Source organism: Halyomorpha halys, unplaced genomic scaffold (assembly GCF_000696795.3).
Source record: "Halyomorpha halys isolate HHAL.00 unplaced genomic scaffold, Hhal_1.1 Scaffold110.1, whole genome shotgun sequence".
Classification (NCBI taxonomy): domain Eukaryota; kingdom Metazoa; phylum Arthropoda; class Insecta; order Hemiptera; family Pentatomidae; genus Halyomorpha; species Halyomorpha halys.
This window is the reverse complement of record NW_027112640.1, coordinates 2272164-2292041: the sequence shown is the minus strand read 5'-3', so window position 1 is coordinate 2292041 and position 19878 is coordinate 2272164. Positions and strand designations below refer to the sequence as shown.

General features: G+C 30.1%; 3 protein-coding genes across 4 annotated transcripts in view; 1 reads left to right on the top strand and 2 right to left on the bottom strand.

Annotated features, from left to right (window-relative positions):
• The window catches only part of HSPBAP1 (HSPB1 associated protein 1), a 30415-nt gene extending 29739 nt beyond the window's left edge, over window positions 1-676 (bottom strand). The window contains exon 1 of one of the 2 annotated variants that reach the window (XM_067050436.1): window positions 573-676. The gene's annotated coding sequence lies outside the window, so the exon portion shown is untranslated. The remainder of the gene's footprint in view (window positions 1-572) is intronic. The other variant, XM_067050434.1, reaches the window with a different exon arrangement.
• The window catches only part of LOC106677835 (alpha-mannosidase 2), a gene marked incomplete in the record, with an annotated part of 30854 nt that extends 17034 nt beyond the window's left edge, over window positions 1-13820 (top strand). Inside the window, 9 exon segments of the mRNA XM_067050430.1 lie at window positions 4168-4359; window positions 5414-5568; window positions 6659-6871; window positions 6951-7129; window positions 8184-8320; window positions 11019-11171; window positions 11559-11681; window positions 12976-13236; window positions 13597-13820. Coding sequence (XP_066906531.1) covers window positions 4168-4359; window positions 5414-5568; window positions 6659-6871; window positions 6951-7129; window positions 8184-8320; window positions 11019-11171; window positions 11559-11681; window positions 12976-13236; window positions 13597-13746 — 1563 coding nt within the window.
• A 1548-nt stretch (window positions 13821-15368) lies between these two features.
• On the bottom strand, window positions 15369-18550 carry Idi (Isopentenyl-diphosphate delta isomerase). The gene has a single exon (XM_014415973.3). It carries the CDS (start codon window positions 17365-17367, stop codon window positions 16612-16614), a length of 756 nt encoding a protein of 251 aa, XP_014271459.1. The 5' UTR covers window positions 17368-18550; the 3' UTR covers window positions 15369-16611.
• Window positions 18551-19878: the final 1328 nt, after the last annotated feature.

Below are 19878 nucleotides of genomic sequence, written 5' to 3'. Positions count from 1 at the left end.
CAGAATATCTATTATTTTCTAGAGTCTTGACTAGACAGAATATCTATTATTTTCTAGAGTCTTGACTAGACAGAATATCTATTATTTTCTAGAGTTTTGACTTGACTGAAAATCTGCCAGAGCATCCCTGATGAAGGCCTGAAATTCAGGTCGAAACGTTGGCACAAATAAATAATTTTTTGTTTATTTGTGTATTTTTTGCTGATTGTACCCCCGATCATCTTCTCCTCATATTAATCTATAGTCAACTATAAACCCTTCATCATAATTTTATTTATTTATAATAATTTACTTGTTAGCAAATAGCCTCCCCCCCCCTGTCATTGCATTAACCAAACCCCAAAACAGCTTTACTAATTGTGTTTATTGTTCAATTTACCTAAACTTTAAATAAAACAGATTGTGTAGGCTATCAAATAATGGAGTATTATTTATAGTAAGAGAAATTTATTCCAATTACTAAATAGCTAAATTAAGCCTTTTGAATATGTGAGTCAGAAGCAGATATTCTGTATAATTACTTAGATCTTTATTACTTATTACTTATATCATATAAACATTTGGTTGCTTACCTTGAGTTTACCATTAGTTTTATTTTTAATGGTACAGATTTAGTTTTCCGTAGATATACTTTGAGGAGAACCTGGTAGAGGGTGCAGTTATGGAAGGAAACATACTGATAAGTGTTATTGAAGTGGATGATAGATGAATCTTATCAGTATTTTATTGACTTATTAAAGATAACTTTTGGTTATCTATGTGTTTTCACCCCTCAACCAACTTTTCCAGAAGTTTTGTTTATAGATTAAATAATCTAACTAGAGTAACTATTTATAAGTTAATTTGAATATCCTAATGGTATTTATCTTTAAGGATATGATATGGGCCTGGGTGGCATACAGTCTAACCAAGTAATGATGATAGTGGTCAAAAATCATTAATAACTGGTTATTTTCAAATAAACATACTTATCAATTGATTTCAACGTAAGACAATGTAAAAATTTTGTAACAGTAAAAAGTAGTATAAAACTATAGTAATATTTTATATAATATATTAATAATTACAGAGTAGATTATAATATGATTGAAAATTAAATTTGTACCACTACAACCCATGAAGAGTCAGGGATGCAGTATTTTGTAAGGAAGTACTGTTACTAGTCCAATAGTTGTGCAAGGAGGTGATTTGGTCAAAATCATACTCAAATAATGTAATAATATAATAACAGGATTAGTACTAATTTAAATATAATATATACCTAGTGCATTCATAATAAAATGGAATGATAGTTATATAACATTTTATGGTATTTCAATGGTTATACCATTTCTTTATTCAAAGTCTGAATTCTGAATTCATCAGAATGTGAACTTATATGAAAATCAACATTGCTTTTATTGCTAATGTCACATTCTGTTATATATTCATTATTGTCTGGACTAATTTTGCTATGCATTTTTACATGTTTTCTACTTAAAGTAAGCCTCTGAATCAGATATCAGAAACATATGATCATAATGTTTTATGAGATTTAATGAAGTGTGGAATTATTAAAAAATCTTCTGAATTGGCAAATAAAATTGTCCACCATATATTTTAATTTAATATGAGGTAAACTTAATGCTATAAAAAGCTTGAGAAGGATTTTAGAGATTATTTATGAACTATCAAAATTTTGAACTTAGAACCCCTCAAATAAATTAATCAATCCACAGAATATAATTTTGTATTTTAACGGATTGTAGGAGTGGATTGTTACCACTAAATAATAATATAAACAAAAATATCAGTAATACCCAAATTGGAATAATAAAAAACCATTGTCAAGCAATAAAAGGAAACAAGTAAATAATATTTAAGTGGATTAACGGCCACTCGGGGATTCCTGATAACAAGGCAATTGATATAATGGCTCAGATCACCTGGTAGACACTTAGTTTTCTTAAAATAATTAAATTAGTTCAGATAGAAAACTGGCAAAACCAATATTGGGAGAACCCTGTCTGGCTGTTAGAGTATGCCTTTAGCATGACACATGTTGTCACCAGCAACTAATGTTTGGTTTGTTGCTGCCACATTGGTGACACCAAATATGAAAGTTTTAATGTAACTAGGGTTTAAAATTAGGTACAAAAAAATCAGGTTTTAGTCCATTGTGTGTTTATATTGCAGTTCCATTGTAAATAAACTATTTATCAAAATGAAATATTCTATATCTTGTTTGCTTAGCCCTGATGAAGACTTGCTATGTGAGTTGAAACATTAACTTTCAATAAATCCTTTTTACTGTTTTGAGTTACATTCTGACTGTCATTGCAATGTCCATCTTATCCTTCAATTCTATATGGTCACCTGATCATAAACACCTTATATGATTCTGAAATTTACTTAAATAATACCAGAAAAGCTATCAAATATGTACTGGTTATCCACAAATATTGAATAAACTTTCTAATTGATATTATTCCTGCTATTTAAGATATTTAATTGGCCAAGCATCTTTTGGCAACAACTCATCATTCTCAATTCATAAGCATAGTTATTGTGGTGTTGAACCTAGCTGGATTTTATTTTGTAGTGGACCCTCTAGAAAAAATGTTGACCTTCACACTCTTGCTAGATTAGATTGATAACTCTAAGCTTGTGGAAAATCTTTCTTAATTAAATCAAATTTTTTTTTTTTTGTACCCTCCTGTAAATATTTTAATTGTTATTTGGTACGTACATATAGGAGGTATGCTATATGTATAGTTGGTTGTTAATGATACCTTGGATTGCCTTTTGGCATTATAAGGTTAGGTGAGGGGTCCAATGAAGGTTGTAAACTTGGTTGGCTTATGCTAGTGGATTATTGGAACGGGGAGGGTCCGTTCCGCTGGTGGAACTTAATTAAATCAAATTTTATTCTGTTATTTAATACATATTTTATGCTATTTTATTTACTGAGAAGGGGAGATGTTTTACTTTTTGTTTGATCCATGCCTATTCGCTTTATCGTTCCTAAAGAATTTTTACTTCAATAAAAGTAGACAATGCTTCTATGGGACACACAAAGTTGACATTCAGTATTGCAGTCATAAAAAACATTTTATATTAAATTAGAGAAATAATATTTTGAGGAGAAAACTGAGTACTAATTATTGCCAATTAACCCTAACTTCCCGCTCTTTCCCACTTAACTATAATGTAACCACTTTTTGGTAGGGATTGTTTATCTTAAAAATCAATTTAACCCAATTTTATGTTTCTACCCTTATTGGACAAGGGTCCCTCTAGAAATGCTTTATATCTCGTATTACAGGAATTTGGCATTTCAATTTATGTAAAGCTACCATTAAGTTTCAATATTGATTTTAGATTATTTTTGGTCATTTTTATAATGTTAGATAAATCGTACCCATAATCGTTCCTGCTCTATATGCACAAGATTGATAGTAGACAATTTATATTGTTAAGTAGATAAAATATTTACTTTCTTGGCTGAAATGTCATGTTGTTACAAATATAAAATTAGTTGCTAATTATAAATAATTGTTCAGGTATATTAAATGAGTTACTTTAAATATTTCATGATCTACTTTATCAAACTAAATAACAGAGAAACTACACAGATAACTGATGAAAAGCATATTGCAACTGAAATGAAGAGATTTCTTTATTTATCGATGGGATCAAATGTAAAGAATTCAGGCTCATATATAAACAAAATTTTGTTATAGTAAATGAAATAACCTCCATTACTTTCACTCAGGTAGCTTATTAACTGAAACAGAAACCGTTCCTAATTTCTTGTATGTTTTAAAGCCAGAATTGGATTTTTAAGTCTGAAGCTGCAGTGGATACACCCGTGGTAACTTTTATTATGTAAACATAAAATTGGGTTAAATTGATTTTTAAGATAAACAATCCCTACCAAAAAGTGTTTACATTATAGTTATCTGGGAAAGAGCGGGAAGTTAGGGTTAACTGGCAATAATTAGTACTCAGTTTTCTCCTCAAAATATTATTTTTCTAATTTAATATAAAATGTTTTTTATGACTGCAATATTGAACTTTCTGAATGGAAGCTAGATAGTAAAGGTATTATATCACCTGTGTATATTTAATCAATTATGTCTACATGTATTGCAATTAAAAATTCTAACAAAATTTCTGTAATTTCAGGCCACTGAATATACTGGCAAGGAGATTTTTTTCAGTATTGATGAACATCAGAAAGTACCCTACAGTTTAGCAGATGGTGTAGTACTTACTTTCCCTTCTGGAGTCCAATCGAGGAAAGTTTTTGTATTTAATCCTTTAACTTCTAACAGAGTTGAAGTGATTTCAATCAGAGTGGAAAATAAATTGGTTCAAGTGAGTTGGGAATCATATTTTAATAATTAGGATTTTAAATTTAATTTGATAACCAAAATCTCCCTGGTCACAGTGGAATAGCCTGTAACAAACTGACTGATCGAACAGCAGGGGACGCGATTACTGAAGGCATTTGATATTGTGGTGTCTATCAAGGACTTTATATATTTCCCTCACTAAACTGTAAATAGAGTTAAGATGGAAACAAAAAGTTATTGAAAATAAATCAAGAGAAATTAATAGTGATATCATCTCTTGAATATCATTGACTATGCAAAGATGAAATGATTTAGATGTTCCTTTGAATAAATCTCACACACCTGACCTGTGGCTATCTCACGCCCTACGACTCTGCATCTGTATACTATAAAACACATTTCAATAAAATATCACACACAATTCTCTCAGATCTTTTTATTACTTACCCGATGACTTGCAAATAATTTTACAGGATAAAACACTGACAGTTATTAATCTTTTTGAGTTCCTTAAAATTTAAGTCTGCCTTAGGTATCATCCTTGCCCATGTTGAGGGTTAAGGATGGATACAAGCTCATGACCTCATATCAGTGAGTGAGCAGTGCAGTTAGGTAGCTCATGTCTCACTAGGTAATGGATGCTACTAGGTACATCCACACCCCACACTGGAAACTTACATTACTCTCTCCCTGATTATATGTTCCTTGGTGCTTGGAAAGAGAGTAATGTTTGGGTTCATCCTTGGCTTCCTCAGTGTAGTTAAGGGTGTGATCTAAAGTCGAGATAGTATCTCCCCTTGATGACATGATTCAGTGATGGAGACCATTCTGTTTCAAATCAGGAAATTAAGGTGATGAAGAAATAATACATATATTCTTTTTATATCCTAAAATAAACTACCACTGACTTAACTGAGGAGCTCCTCAGAGAAGGCACTTTTATACAAAATAGTAATTTTTCAGAATAAAAGGAAATATTATATCAAAAAGTCCCTTTTTAATTAGTTTTAGTTATTAGATGAAGCCTTATTAGATTTTTTATTTTAAATAAATTTATTGGTAGTTTTTTTTTGCAGGTCCGTAATGCAGAAGGTGAAATAATAGCTTATCAAATAAGTCGTGTATGTACGTTACCTAGCAGCAGCTCAGCTTGTTATCTATTATCTTTTGTTGCTCATCTCAAACCTCTCTCTTTAGCTTATTTTTCAGTTGAAACAGCAGAAGATGACAGGTATTAATAAAATTGATGTAATATATTTCCTAAAATATACCTTATTTCTATGATATCTTTGCTCTTTCATAAGTTTTAGTTCTTTTAATACGTTAGAGAATGATAATAATTGGTAAAAAAAAAACTTCCTGGAGCCAAAAAAGAGACTTAAAAATCCATTAGTCGTCATCTATTATTCTTGTAGGCAAGGCACTGGACTTCTAACTGCCAGGTCTGGAATCAAGTTCAGCTACAGGCAGTAAATTGGTTTTCATTTATTTCAGCTGTGAATTAACAATGAAATCTGGAGATTCTTCTGGAACCTACTCAATCTATTTAAATTTGGCTTTTCTTTGGATTGGGGTATAAATCTTGTGGTCAAGTATGAATGCTTAACCATTGGTTAAGAAGCAGTACTTCCTTAATAGTTACTGAACCCTATACCCTTGTTGATACTCCCTTGCTAGGTACTGAACCCAAGGTCCTTTATGGGTACTCCTTTCCTTTGTACTGAATCCTAGATCCTTCGTTGGTATAGCTCTTTAGTTCAATGTTGTGGATAACACAGAGTGTTGCTAATAATTCTTACACAGTGGAAGCCTAAGACTGGTCAGTGTTTAATGATGACTTTAATAAATTATATAATCATTATTATGAAATATGAATTATATAATCAAATTTATATTGAAAATAATAAATAGATTTCAAGTAACTTATACAGTTTTCGAATTAGTATGGGTACTTACATTCATAACCCCACTTTTTCTTGGGTACAACTTATTTCTACAAATGCTCAGCTAAAATATTCTGTTTGGGTTAAATTAAATGTAAAAAACTTGTAACTAAATGTGATCTATGATACCTTTTTAATTGTTAACTAATAAGATTATGATCCTATTATGTGATAATAAAAGGAATCAAAAGTTTTAAAGAACCCTCATAAAGGTGTGTGTGTATGCATACAATTGCACTTGTACATCAAAATGCTTTCATGCATACAATTACAGTAGGTTATAAGAAAATCTGTTAATTTATCTATAACTACTTTTAAAAAGTGTTTGTGTTCATTAACTGTATTTAATAATAAAAGGCAATTTTTTTTTTTTTCTAGAAATACTCATGCAACAATGAGTTTTTTCGATTCTGCTATTCTTGATATATATGATGAAGATTGGGAAAGTAAACAAGTGATTAATTCAAGGGATTTTTTTCTTCACAACAAAAATATTTCTGTTTCATTCAGTAAAACTGGTTTATTAAAGGCAATCACAATTAGAAAAGGTGGTAATAACATCACTGTTCCTATACACCTGGACTTTCTTCAGTAAGGCAGAAATTACTTTTATAATATAATACACTATGTAGTCAAAATTAATTATTCACTGATGTTATTTATTCATTAGTTACTCAACAAGGCATGGTCGTGATAAGAGTGGTGCATATTTGTTCCTGCCAGATGGAGAAGCCAAAGTTATAAAAATAACTAATCCACAAGTGTTAATAATTGAAGGAAAACTGAAATCTGAAGTTATTGTAAAGTTCCCTAACGTTGAGCATTCTGTGATACTATATAATAGTGGTGGTATTTATTTTTTAATACATTTTTATATACTATAATAGCCCTCTAACCATTAGTTTACAAATTTTAAGCTATAGCGAGTAGATATTCTTTCATTACCTTATAGATATTTATTTAGATTTAAAAACAATTATCATTTTCACTCTGTCATAAAACATTACTGTTTTGCCAATGATACCTGTTAAAACAGTCACCTTTGTTTATAAACTTTGGAAGAGAGACATCACATGTAACATTAAATTCAATGTGTTGCTATAATAATATATGAAGTTAAAGAATTTATTTGTTTGAATGCTCTAGTTTCAGGAACTAACACTTCATTTGAAAAATACTTTTTGTGTTAGATAGGCCGCTTATTGGAAAGGATTTAGACTTGATAACAGCACACTGCAACTCATAAAATCTAGAAAACTATTGGTCGTTGAGAAGAATAACTTCCTTGTGTGTCACCTTAAACAAAGCGCATGGCAAGCTTTTAAGCATATTGGAGTCAACCTATGAGGAGGTTATTTTTCCACAGACAAATATGTTGCCATATCTAGTTAGAGAAGAAAATGAGTGGATCCTTATACCACAGAGTGATAGAATTAAAAATATCATTTATGGTGAAGTACTTTAAAAGATTTAAAACTTATATATATAATCTTTTCACTTTCTTGAGACTGGTTATTACTGTTTAAATAAAATAAATTGGATACTATTTATTTTATTTAAGCAAGATTTAAAACATGTTCATAAAAAAAAAGGTATAAGGTTAAATTTATCTAACTGAAGATAGTTTTTATCAAGTCAGTGTTTTTAATTTTACTAGTTCAGATTATATTTTTAAATATTGATGAATAAAATTAATAATTTGAAATATCAATGATCAATTTTATAAATTTGTAGAAAAAAACTTAAATATCTTTTTCCCCACCATTCCATCGATCATTTTTTAAGAAGGTATTATTATCCGCTTAGCTTACTATTTGTTTACTGTTAATATTACATTTTATGAGACATATTTTTGTTAATTTATGTTTGTTTGTATTTTATTACATATAAATCTCTGGATTAGGTCCGGATGATTTGGGTATTGAGATTAGAAATCTTGTGGACATTGCATCTATAGAAGAAAATTATGAATTAGCTATGAGATTTTCAAGTAATATCCGCAGTGGTGTTGAATTTTATACTGATCTCAATGGATTCCAGGTAAAAAATTGTCTTTAATTGGTTCTTGATTATTTAGGAAAGTAATCTATTTCTTATGAAAAATTTCAAACCTAAATTTTTAATGGAAATACATTTAAGGTCCTTTGACTCCAAATAACCAATAAATATTCTTTTTGCATCTCTTTGAACAACTTAACCCAAAAACAAAAAGTAGTACGAAAGTGAAGTAATATATTCAAGGTAGGTATATTGCTGGGATGTAAAATAAATAAAAGCTAAAATAAACTTAAGGGAATACCATTATAAATATATCAATTATTAATTTTTTCTTTAACATTTTCTCAAAAATAGCTATAACAATTTTGATTAAAATCATGAGATTTATATTTAAAATTTTCCAAATTGCTTCCTCTAAAGTACCTTTAATTTTCTTTATTGTATTATAATACTGTAAACAGGGGTTACTTCGATCTTCCAAAGTAACTATAGTAAATCACATTTTTTTAAATTAAAATCGTTCTGGCGAGCTCAATTCTTGCCATAGCGACCCCTAACTGTTATTATTGTTATGAGAGTTACTTGTAGAGTGCAATCCAGATGTTCATCATAGTTTCTGTGGCAACATTGAAGAGTGATGCGCTTTTTTGTGCTGCAGCTGATAACAGCTATCAGGAAAACTTGGTACTAACTTCCTCTAGTATGCGGCCACAGCATTTCCTGTTGACTTATGTGAATAATATTCTTGTCCCAAATCTATTTGGCAACATTTTTGCTCGTTTTTTATGTTTCTATCTCATTTCTATGAAATATGATGTAATAAATTGCACTTGACGGGGTAACATTGATTACCAAGTTTAAGTTTAAGTTACGCCACATCTTCAACCTGGTTCAGAAACGAGCATATGATTCTACCCCGAAAGCCCATCTTGGGCCAACAAGACACCTCAGTTGACATAAAACAATGAGAAGTTACCATTGCAAGTTTAAGTTTACCTAGTTAAGTGATTTTACCTTTGTTCTAGTTCATTTGAGTTTTGTCCCTAGTTTAATTTAAAAGTTTTATCTGTTCATGTTGAATTTCTATTTAGGTACCTAGAGCTAATTTTGTTTAAAAATGTTTGTGATAAAGGAAATTGGCAGCAGTGATTGATATAGACTAATTACCAAGGCTCGATATTATTTTGGAATAAAGTTACTTTTTTATTCAGACATTCATCTATCAGAAACTCTAACAGAAATCCATTTACCTATTAAGTAAATAAAGGAAAATAAATTAAATTGATTTTAGACCAAAATAAAGTTTTTTTGATTGAAAATCTGTTTTTAAAAATTCAGGATGCTTATTGAATTGGGTTTCTTTAATCAAGAACAGCAAACAAGTGTACCACAAACGTTTTGGGACCAAAAGTTTTTTGCATGCAACTCTTTCGCATCTTCGTTAATTCTGTCTATTCATCTGGTTTTTGGCCTACTATATTGGCATTCATTGTTGTGTAGAGGCATCCTGATAGATTACTTCAAGCCACATGTCCTGCCCATCTTGACCTCCTTGCCTTATATCATGAGATATTGACTGACCAGTCGGTTTTTCTCCTCCATGTGTTAAGGCTCTGATCGCAGATTGCTCCTGTGATTGTACTAAGGACTTTCCGTTCAAATCTCTCTATACTGCTTAGGGTATCTGTTAAGAGTCCAGGTCTCGCAACGGTATATCAGAATTTAAATATTTTTCATGATTTCAGTAATCTTGACAGAGAGAAGGCTCTGTTTGTACTTGTTATACCCTAGTCTATCTCAGTCCATCATTTATTAATGTTATTGTAGAGCCGAGGTATTTGAAACTGTCTATTTTCAGAAACGATTTGCTGTCGATAGGGTGGATTTTTAGGCTTACATTTTGTTTTATCTTCATTTACTTTGCTCTACATCTATTTTTAGTAATAATAAAATATCAATAAATATAGCATATGAGAGATTTTGATGGTTAACGTTAAGAGAAATTTTTTTTTGGTTGAAAAATAAAATATAAAAAGAGTAACAGCATTAATCTGTAATATATCATTGGATAACTCGACATAAGTGATAATGAACATATTCTTAAAAAAAAAAAAATGTTAGGTATTAGGATATATAATTTCTCAGAATTAGCAGATCTTCCTAACATTAAATTGAAATAATTTAACAAACAAGGAGATCTCATTTATCATTTTTTCAGGTTCATGTGCTGTGTTTTACTCAAATTTTCGTATAAGTTTAATGATGTGTTTGTAAATTTTATCACAAAATTTTCTATAAATACAAATATATCCAAAAAAGTTAATACATATAAGTCTGTGTATACAGTACAGGAGCTCAATGCATAGAATAATTAATATTCTATAAACTGTCCATCCCAGTGAAAAAATATATATTAATAATTAATAATACTACTAATATTAATAAATTAAAAAGCATTACTTTCTGCTTGAAATGGGTACAATAACTTAATAATTTTGTCATAAACTGAGATACAGTCCTAATACCTGAGTCCACAATTTGCACAGAAACACATTTCTGGCGGTCTTAAAAATATTTCTAACTATTCAAATGTTTTTCTTGATTACTAAGAAACTAATTGTTGGTTATTTTGTATTTAATTGTGGAGAGATGAATGTGAACATGACCATGAAGATTTCTTTCTGTTCTGTAACCCAAAATCAAACGATCTATTTATATATTTAGATTTTATTTTTTATAGATGATTAAAAGAAAAAGATTGAGCAAATTACCATTGCAAGGAAATTATTATCCAATGCCTAGTGCAGCTTACATCCAAGATAAACATGTAAGGCTTTCAATTTTGTCAGCACAGCCCTTGGGAGTCTCATCACTTAATGAAGGCCAGATTGAGGTAATTGATAAAATTAAATATAAAAATATATTCTGATAAGTAACTTAGGTTAGCAAATGTATTTAATTGAATAGTCTTTTAATTTAAATATACTATTTAATTTAATTACTGTGAGCTGCACTGTATAGTAATGAGTTTGTTGTGGTGTTTCATGATATTTAAATAAAGTAATAGTAAAGTCAAAACTTAACAGAGGGCTGTATGTGAGTCCATCTTCAGAGCTGTTCAGTTAGCTCCTCAAGTGGATCAAGGTTCAGCACCACTTTCTAACAATTGTTCTAATTTGTGTCAAACTTCAGCCTCCTGGATAATGTGAGAGGTTGTGAATGAGTAGCACAGGTAATATTTTTATTTTAATAATTAATAAAATGTTCATTTCATTTGTAGATAATGCAGGATCGAAAATTACTGCAAGATGATAATAGAGGTTTGGATCAGCCAGTAACTGATAACCGTCCAACCTTATCTATTTTCAAACTTATTATAGAAGCCAAGTCACCAGGATGTGAAGTAAGTTTTTTTTCTTTTTATAAATGGTTTTATTAACGTATTCGGAGATAGTTCATATAGAATGATTTTACAGGGGCTGTAGCCAACAATATATAAGTATGGAAATATTTTTAAAAGTATGTACTAAAAAAGTGATAAAACTTGTCAGTCCAGGATAATAGATAATATGTAAATAAGATAGTGATTGTAATTGTTAAGAACATAATATAATAGTGGTTTTTGTTAACTGTATGTTTAATATAAGGAGAAGATGCTTGGTGGTCATTGGAATAAAGAATGCTTATAAGTGAAACTTATATTAATTCAGCCAACGTTTTGGCCCGAATTTCAAGCCCTTTACAAGGGCACAAACAAGATAGCAACTGTAATGAATAGAAAAAGAATGTAAAAAAAAAAAAAAAAAAAAAAAAAAAAAATGAATGGACAACAAATAATATAGGTACATAAATAGTATGAGAAAAAAGTGTACATTATAAGAAGATTGAACAGAATGAAAAATATGACAGAGAAAACAAAATTAAAATCAAACCAGTATATATACATTAATAATAAACATTACTTCAATTATAATCATGAGAAAAGGGAAAAGGAAAATAATATAAAAGATATTATAAAAATATGTAAGTAAAATAATGTAATTAGAGAAGTAAAATTTTGAGTAATATAATTCAAAAAGAATAAGTAATAAAACACAATAATTTGGTATATATATGTGATAACATCTATTTATATTTGTGTATTCCTTAACATATGTAATAAAGGATGAATAAGGAAAGAGCTGAAATGGAATGGCGTATGGTGATACAAAGGAGAAAAAATATATATTCTTATAATCAGAGAAACTTACAATTGCAAAAGCACTGCAAGAGTTATGAAAGACAATGCCACTGTAGAAGGAAAAGAAAGAAACTAAAATTAAGTTTGAATGAATGGAATATGGTCTAGGAGCGGTCATCAAAACTCAAATAGTAAATGGGTATACTATTTTTATTATTTAATAAAAATGGTATACCCATTTACCATTTGAGTTTTTATGACCGCTCCCGGACCATATTCCATTCATCTATACACACGGTCAATTAACAATCTTTCAGTAAAATTAAGTTTCTGCTCACAGAAGATTTCACCCAATTATAATACTAAATGGTAAGGAAAGCAAAAATATTGAGAAAAAAATAATGTGTTGTTCCAATACCATTTGTTGAGTAAAGACCAACCGATTTATTTTCACACTAACTCTTTATAACAAATCAAAAAAATTGAAATAGAAACAGATAAATTTCTTTGATTTCAGGAAGTTGATTCGCAATGGGGCAGATTAAGTGAAAATGCCTACATTAGTTCGCAGAAGTTGTTGTATCCAGTTCAGAAGTTGTTATCTTTTGACGAGAACTTGAGGATAGGCAATAAGGAATATGCTGCTCCAGTTCTATCCCTCCCAGCTAACATCCATTTGACAACTTCTCTAGTTTTACCAGGAGGTCTGGGTGTGTTACTCCAGTCAACTTCGATTGACAAATGTTTCCGGTCTGAGTATAATAAAGAAACCAATAAGGTATTATACATTTACTTTTAATTAGTTAATCACATCACATCACATGATTAATTTTAATCATAATCACATTCAATCATGATACACATCAGTTTTAATTTTAAAAGTTTTGAAAACCAATTAATAATAATTAATTAATTAATGATTGTCCTTGATGCCCTGGGAACTTCTCAGTTAATTCTTGGGAGTTTTACTTGTTTGATCCAGAAATTTACTCACATTACTACTATAGGGAAAATCCTAATTAATGGCTATAATTAATCATTAATAACCTATTGTATTATCTTATATTTCATTTCGAAAAAGAAATTTTGTGTGCATCCAGCTTTTAAAAATTAACTATTATGTTTTTGTTTTTTACAGGTTAATTTAAGTCATATTTTTCCAGTGAAAGCAAATGATAGAGTGTATAAAAGTACTTTGACCTTCAATGATATGCTGATTGAAATGTCATCTTTAGAAATATCTCTATGTGAAAATAACATTGATGCTTATTTCATAAGAGATTTGTAATTTTTTTTTTTAAACTGTAAATATTTAATTAAGTGAAGTTTATAATAAAACTGTTTTAATGAGTAAAATCTTAATCATTCTTTTAGCCTTATGTCTATACCATAAGTTGCTGTATCATTTAAGTTAATACCAGTTTTTAAATAATTGCATGTCATTTCATCTAAAAAGAAAATTATTATAACCAACTGAGTGCTTCTATCTATTAAAATATTTTAAATATACATGGAATTAAGTTTATAATGGCATCAAACATCAATAGGGTGCACTATATATATAAAAAAAAATTTTTGTATTGTAGTTGTCAAGATTCATTGGGTTACACCAGTTTTGATTTCAGCCTCATATTTCATTTTATGTTATCTATTGATTATAATTTCAAGCTATTTAACATTAGCAACTAAAGATGATTTTATGTGACATTTCAAAGAAAATAGAAACAGGTGTGTGAAGTGCGCCTTCAACTCAAGGCCAAGAACTCCTTCACTTTTGAATTACTGGTTGAATTTGTAGTGGACTGTATAGAATTAATTGAATGAAATAAACTATAAGGTGACAAAGATAATTTATTTATAGAGGTTGGTTGAACAAGAGAGAATAGTTAAACTCTTAATCTATTGTTATTACAGATACGAAGGGTGGCCGAAATAGAACATTTATTGCTAGAGATAATTAATTTATTTTGACTGGGGTTTAATGATTATAGTAGTGTTAGTTATGTGGAAAGATGTGGACTTACTCCATGCTTAAATGTTTCCTGTTGGTGCCTTCCATTTCCCTTCGTCAACCCTCTCCTCAGTTACTGGAGGGCTCTTTGGCGATATCTTCATAATTCTTTAACAGAATAGAAGTGAAGAAAAAAAAAGACCGTCTCTGGCCAAGGCTCGCTATAGTGTGTATGAGTGCCTTTAGTTTTCTCGGCCACATGGGGCATTGGCATGACTAATTAGTATGTTTAGAGTCTTCCAATTAAACTGAGCAACAGGTATATTGTTAACTCTCCTTTTGAAAATATTTGTTAATTATAATGAAAATATATACATGAATAAAATACTTATTTATTAAAAACACAACAAAAGATTTGAAAGTAAAAATACCAATTCTAAAATATTTAAATCTAATTATTGTAGAAGTTCCAGGAATCATTAGAAAAATTGGTGTAGTTCTATACCTACAGCTCATACATAAAAACATTATAAGTACACAAATCTCTTTCCAAAGAAAAATATAGTAATAAAAGAAGAAATCCAATAATAGAAATACAAAGTATATCCTTAACAATGTTTTCCCGCCTTTGATTTGTATCTGCTGCACCTGCACAGCTGTTATTCAGTTGCTCAACTTATTAAAACATCAAGTTCTAAAAACTTTTAAACACTAAGAATTCTAAAAAAAATTTAAGTCATGTTGATTCAAACATATTATTTCCTCTCAAAATTTATTTTAATACCTCTAATAATCCAATTAAAAGAGATTACACCTTTAAATTGTTAATAATTAGTGAACTAAGAACATAATATATGACATCTAATTACTATACAATACAAAAACAATATTTAGTGGCAAAAAATTAAAATTTTATTTTTCCATTTACATATATATTTCAATACTTATATTTTGTCTATGGCTATAATTTACATATTTCGACACTTCCATGGATATAAAAATATCGCTACAATATATTAGATTAAAATTTGACTATTGGAAACCAGATTAATGTAAACATACTTCCAATTGAAAAATATTAAATTGGTCTTGCAGATAAAATACCTATAAGATTGGTGCCTGTAGCTAAAATGTAACAAGTCAAGTAGGATCCAAGTTTTTATGAGGTAGTTGGCCTACTGGTACATCTGGTGAATCCTGTATATCTTGATTTCGATAAGATATCATGTTAAAGGAACATCTTAAAAACATAACGAGTAGGACTGCAGAACTTTCAATGGTTGTGCCGTAGGAACAATTGAAAACATATAACTATGGTAAAGATGCCAATCTAAATAAATGTACTTTAAATAAATACATTTTTAAAAGTAGAACATCCGAACTTTCAGGAAGGAGGTCCGGAACTGCCAGGTTGAGTATGAACGTATAGTTCAATTGTTATTTTGTATAAAAAGCATTAAAGAGAAAGGCAATATAAACAGACTATTCATATGAAAATCAATTTTTATTAATATAAATTGATAATTTTTCAAAAGTAATTGAACCCACATATGTAACAAGGACTCAACCAACCTGTAGTGAAAATGTGTTTTATAAGCTATATCAATAATTTTCATTTCACAACATAAACCCAAGGTACAGCATTTCTTTATATTTCTATAAGACTTAAAAAGAACCAAGGATTTTTGTTAAGAAACAAAAAAATGATCAAATTAGCTTGTAAAACAGAAAAGAAAAAAGTTTTGGTTGGTTCCTAGTTGATTGTTAATCTGAGTTCAATTTATTTCTATTCCAACAGCTAATTTAACGTTGAATACAATGAGATATTTAGGATTCATGTAAAATGAATTACAACAATCATGTGATGTATTTATTAAAAATCATTTATACAACAATTTATAAAAGTTATACAATTATTAAATATATTAATCCTAGGTTTAATAAAATAAGTATACATACATTACAAGTTTTTTGTTTTAAAAATAAGTTATACCTCTTCATGAAAATAAAAGTATTAATATAGCTATCAAACAATTTTATTATAGTTATAAAAATAAATAATGAACAATAGATCTTGATTTCTGCAGCCATTCAGAAGTAGATTATACACATTTTATTTAGACTAACACTAATATAAAATATCATGCAGATACAGGAGCATATTAGACAAGTAAATACTACAATAATCATATGATCAGGTAATCATGTTAATCGGTGAATGCTTTTATGATCCACAAATTCATCTATGTTACTTATATTGTCCCACCATAGATGTAACTGGTTTCGCAAAATCAAATTAAACCAAGGTGTGATAGGATCATTTAAATTGGAAATGAAATCATTAAAATCATTTTTGGATACAAAACAAACTTCACTTACTTCTTCAGGATTTGGTTTTATAGTAACATCTTTACAAATAAGAAGTACATAATCAATTTCATGTTCCCCCCAAATTCCATCTCCTATTGATTTGTAAATTATTCTTGTCAGGTATTTCACATCTTTGGTATCCAGTTCTTCTTTAGGAATACCCAATTCATGGTTCAGTCGCCTTAAAGCTGCTAGTTTCACACCTAAAGCATTCTCTTCGATTTGTTCTTGAACAAAGTCAAATAAAGGATGGCTACAACAAGTGTTAGTAAAACAGCCAGGAAATGTTATTTTTGTATCAGACCTTTTCTGAAGTAATAATTCTTGCTTACTGTTGAACAAAAAGACACTGAAAGCACGATGAAGTGGAATGCTACCATCTGGTTTTACCTTGTGACAATCTCTCTTCGTGGCTCTTCCAATAATTTTATCATTTTTATCAACCAACAAACAGTTTTCCTTAAGAGATTCTTCTTGTATGGAATTAAATGCCTGAGCGGCTTTATGTGCCGACATGAAGTTAGTAAATGAAAACAGTCTTGTTCGCAACATTGTACAGATAAAACTAATACTGTGACAAGCTATCATAAAAATGTAAATTTTGCTGTCCTTGACATGTCAAATGAGCAGATTTTATCAACGTTCTGGTAATTTAGCTTAAAATACATTACTTCACAAGTTTTTCCTAGTTTAAAAGGGACAAGAAGAATTTGATTAACAGAAATCAGTAACTACATGTAACTTCACCTGAAAAGTTGTTTAATGAAAAAAATATACAAATGTTATTCACAAACGAAACCCTGAGTCATTAGAATATTTAAATTAATTATATTTTTGCATAGATATATTTATAATGTAACTGACAAAGCCCACTATTTCTACCTACTTGCCTGAGAAACAGTTATAGCTCAGAGATAGTTAACCCCATGGGCTGAATGACAACAAATACTATTAATGCAAGAACTGACTTAAACTATCGAACATTACAATTCTTCCGATAATCCGTAGTATCGATACTTTTTATACAACACGATTCCGATTTTATTTAGGAATATAGGGACCTCTACATGGTCGGTCGGAATGATAGCTAAACCAAAAATATAATCCTATCATTCAAACTTTTAAGTCGAGGGGAAGACAGAGAAAGGCTTACCCTCACTTTTCTTACAAACCCCTCTAGTTAAAATTTCAAATGATTAGATATCAGAATTTTTTCCACAACCCATTAGTCGTAATCTTACGATCTGAACGTCCATTTATTGTTATACTGTCATTCCAACCGACCGTGTAAAGGTAACTTTATACGCTTTTTGTTTAGTTGTCGGCCAGTATAAGCGCAGTGACACTTTTCAACTGATATTTAGGAGTATTGATTTCAGAATCTCGAGGATTATATATATCATCCACGACGCTGCCGAGGCTTCCTCCAACACCGAAAGGTGAGAGCTTGACCTGTCTCCTGATGGACGCCAACCTTATCAACGATGAAGAAACATCTGTACAAGGATCGGTTTTTTTCCAGAGGTATAGTTGCGACAAGAGATGCACTCCGCTTCGAAGCAAGGACCAAGCTCAGGGTATATTGAAATCCAATGCGATTGATGAAGAAGCGGAAATCTTGTTATTATTTAATTGAGGAAGAGTCGGCGAAGCATTCTTTGAGTATCCCGTAAAGCAGGTATGGGTAACCTTTTACTTTTTGAGTGCCAAACTTTAGTGTGCAAATACGTTTGCGGGCCGTGTTTAAAAGTAGTGTTTTAACGATAAATATCAGACATGAAATAATACGACTTTGTTATTATAATACAATTTATTAAAATAAAAAAAATAATGAAAAAAATAGGTACAACATTATAATTAAATCGTGAAATTTGGAATATTACAAACTACGAAAGTTAAATAATCATTTAAAAGAACTGTTCGCATTATAAGTACTGCCAAACGCACAAATCAATCTACTTGCGAATTTTCTAAGCTGCGAAAAATGGTCTTCTTCGAGATACTTTTAGTAGAAATCCACTCGATCAACTCCATTTGCAAGTGTATTGGAGTATTTTGTACATTACTTTTTGTTGTCGTAGCAAATAAATTGAAACAGTCTTCCATGTTTTTGAAATTTGAGGCCCCAAAACTATTTATCTATCAGCTGTAGCAAGTAGTTAGGAATAGATTTTAACTCTTAGGAGGAAGTAGAAAAATGGTGAAATCCTTTTGGTAGTAGGAAGATGGCAGAATCAATAGGTTATCGTTTGATATGAATAAAGTGATCCATCTTTGTAACAAAAGCTAAGAAATGCTAGGATATCAACACAAAACCTCAGCAAAGACTGAAAAGATTCTGAGATAATCTGGTAAGGGTATAAATGTTTTAAGTTGACGTAGATGATCCATTCCAAAAGTATTTTGTAAGTATCTTTCGAATTACCGAAAGAGGCTCGCGAAACACTAGTTTGAAACTACTGGTCTTGAGCAATGTTGAATTGAAATGCTTAAAAAGAGGAATTAAGAAAAAACGATCTAAAGGAAAAATTGAGTGATGAAACAAATAACAAGTACTGGTATATTGCTACAAAATTTATTTGTTGTAAATTTTTGTTATTGTGTGGTGTCCTCTTAACACCAACAAATGTGTAACAGCACGTAAAATAAATAAAAATCTCAGTAAATCTTGGATACTTTTAACACTCAATGTATATTATTGCTAATTATGTAAATACACTATTAACCTCGACTTATATTACTTTATAAGTTAGTGTGGCCACTCTGCTTTGACCAATATATAATGTACCCAAAAATTATTTTAAAAGGAATATCGCAATACTCTTAATAACGAGAATAGTGGAAGACATATATCCCAGTTCACCAACAGCAGCCGAAAAGGAAGGATCTCCCAAGACATCCAGCTTAAAGATTTGGCTTCTGCTGCATTCTCTGTTGTTGGTCCCCTCCTCTGAAAAACTGTTAAGGTAGCGCCTGCTCGACTGGGACCACTTTCATCCGTGGAGCACTCCCTTTGTAAGCGACCGGGCAGTCTTGCCCTGACAGTATTGATCACAAGGGTGGTGCAGGAAGGCTAAGAGAGGGGTCTACAGCCGACGA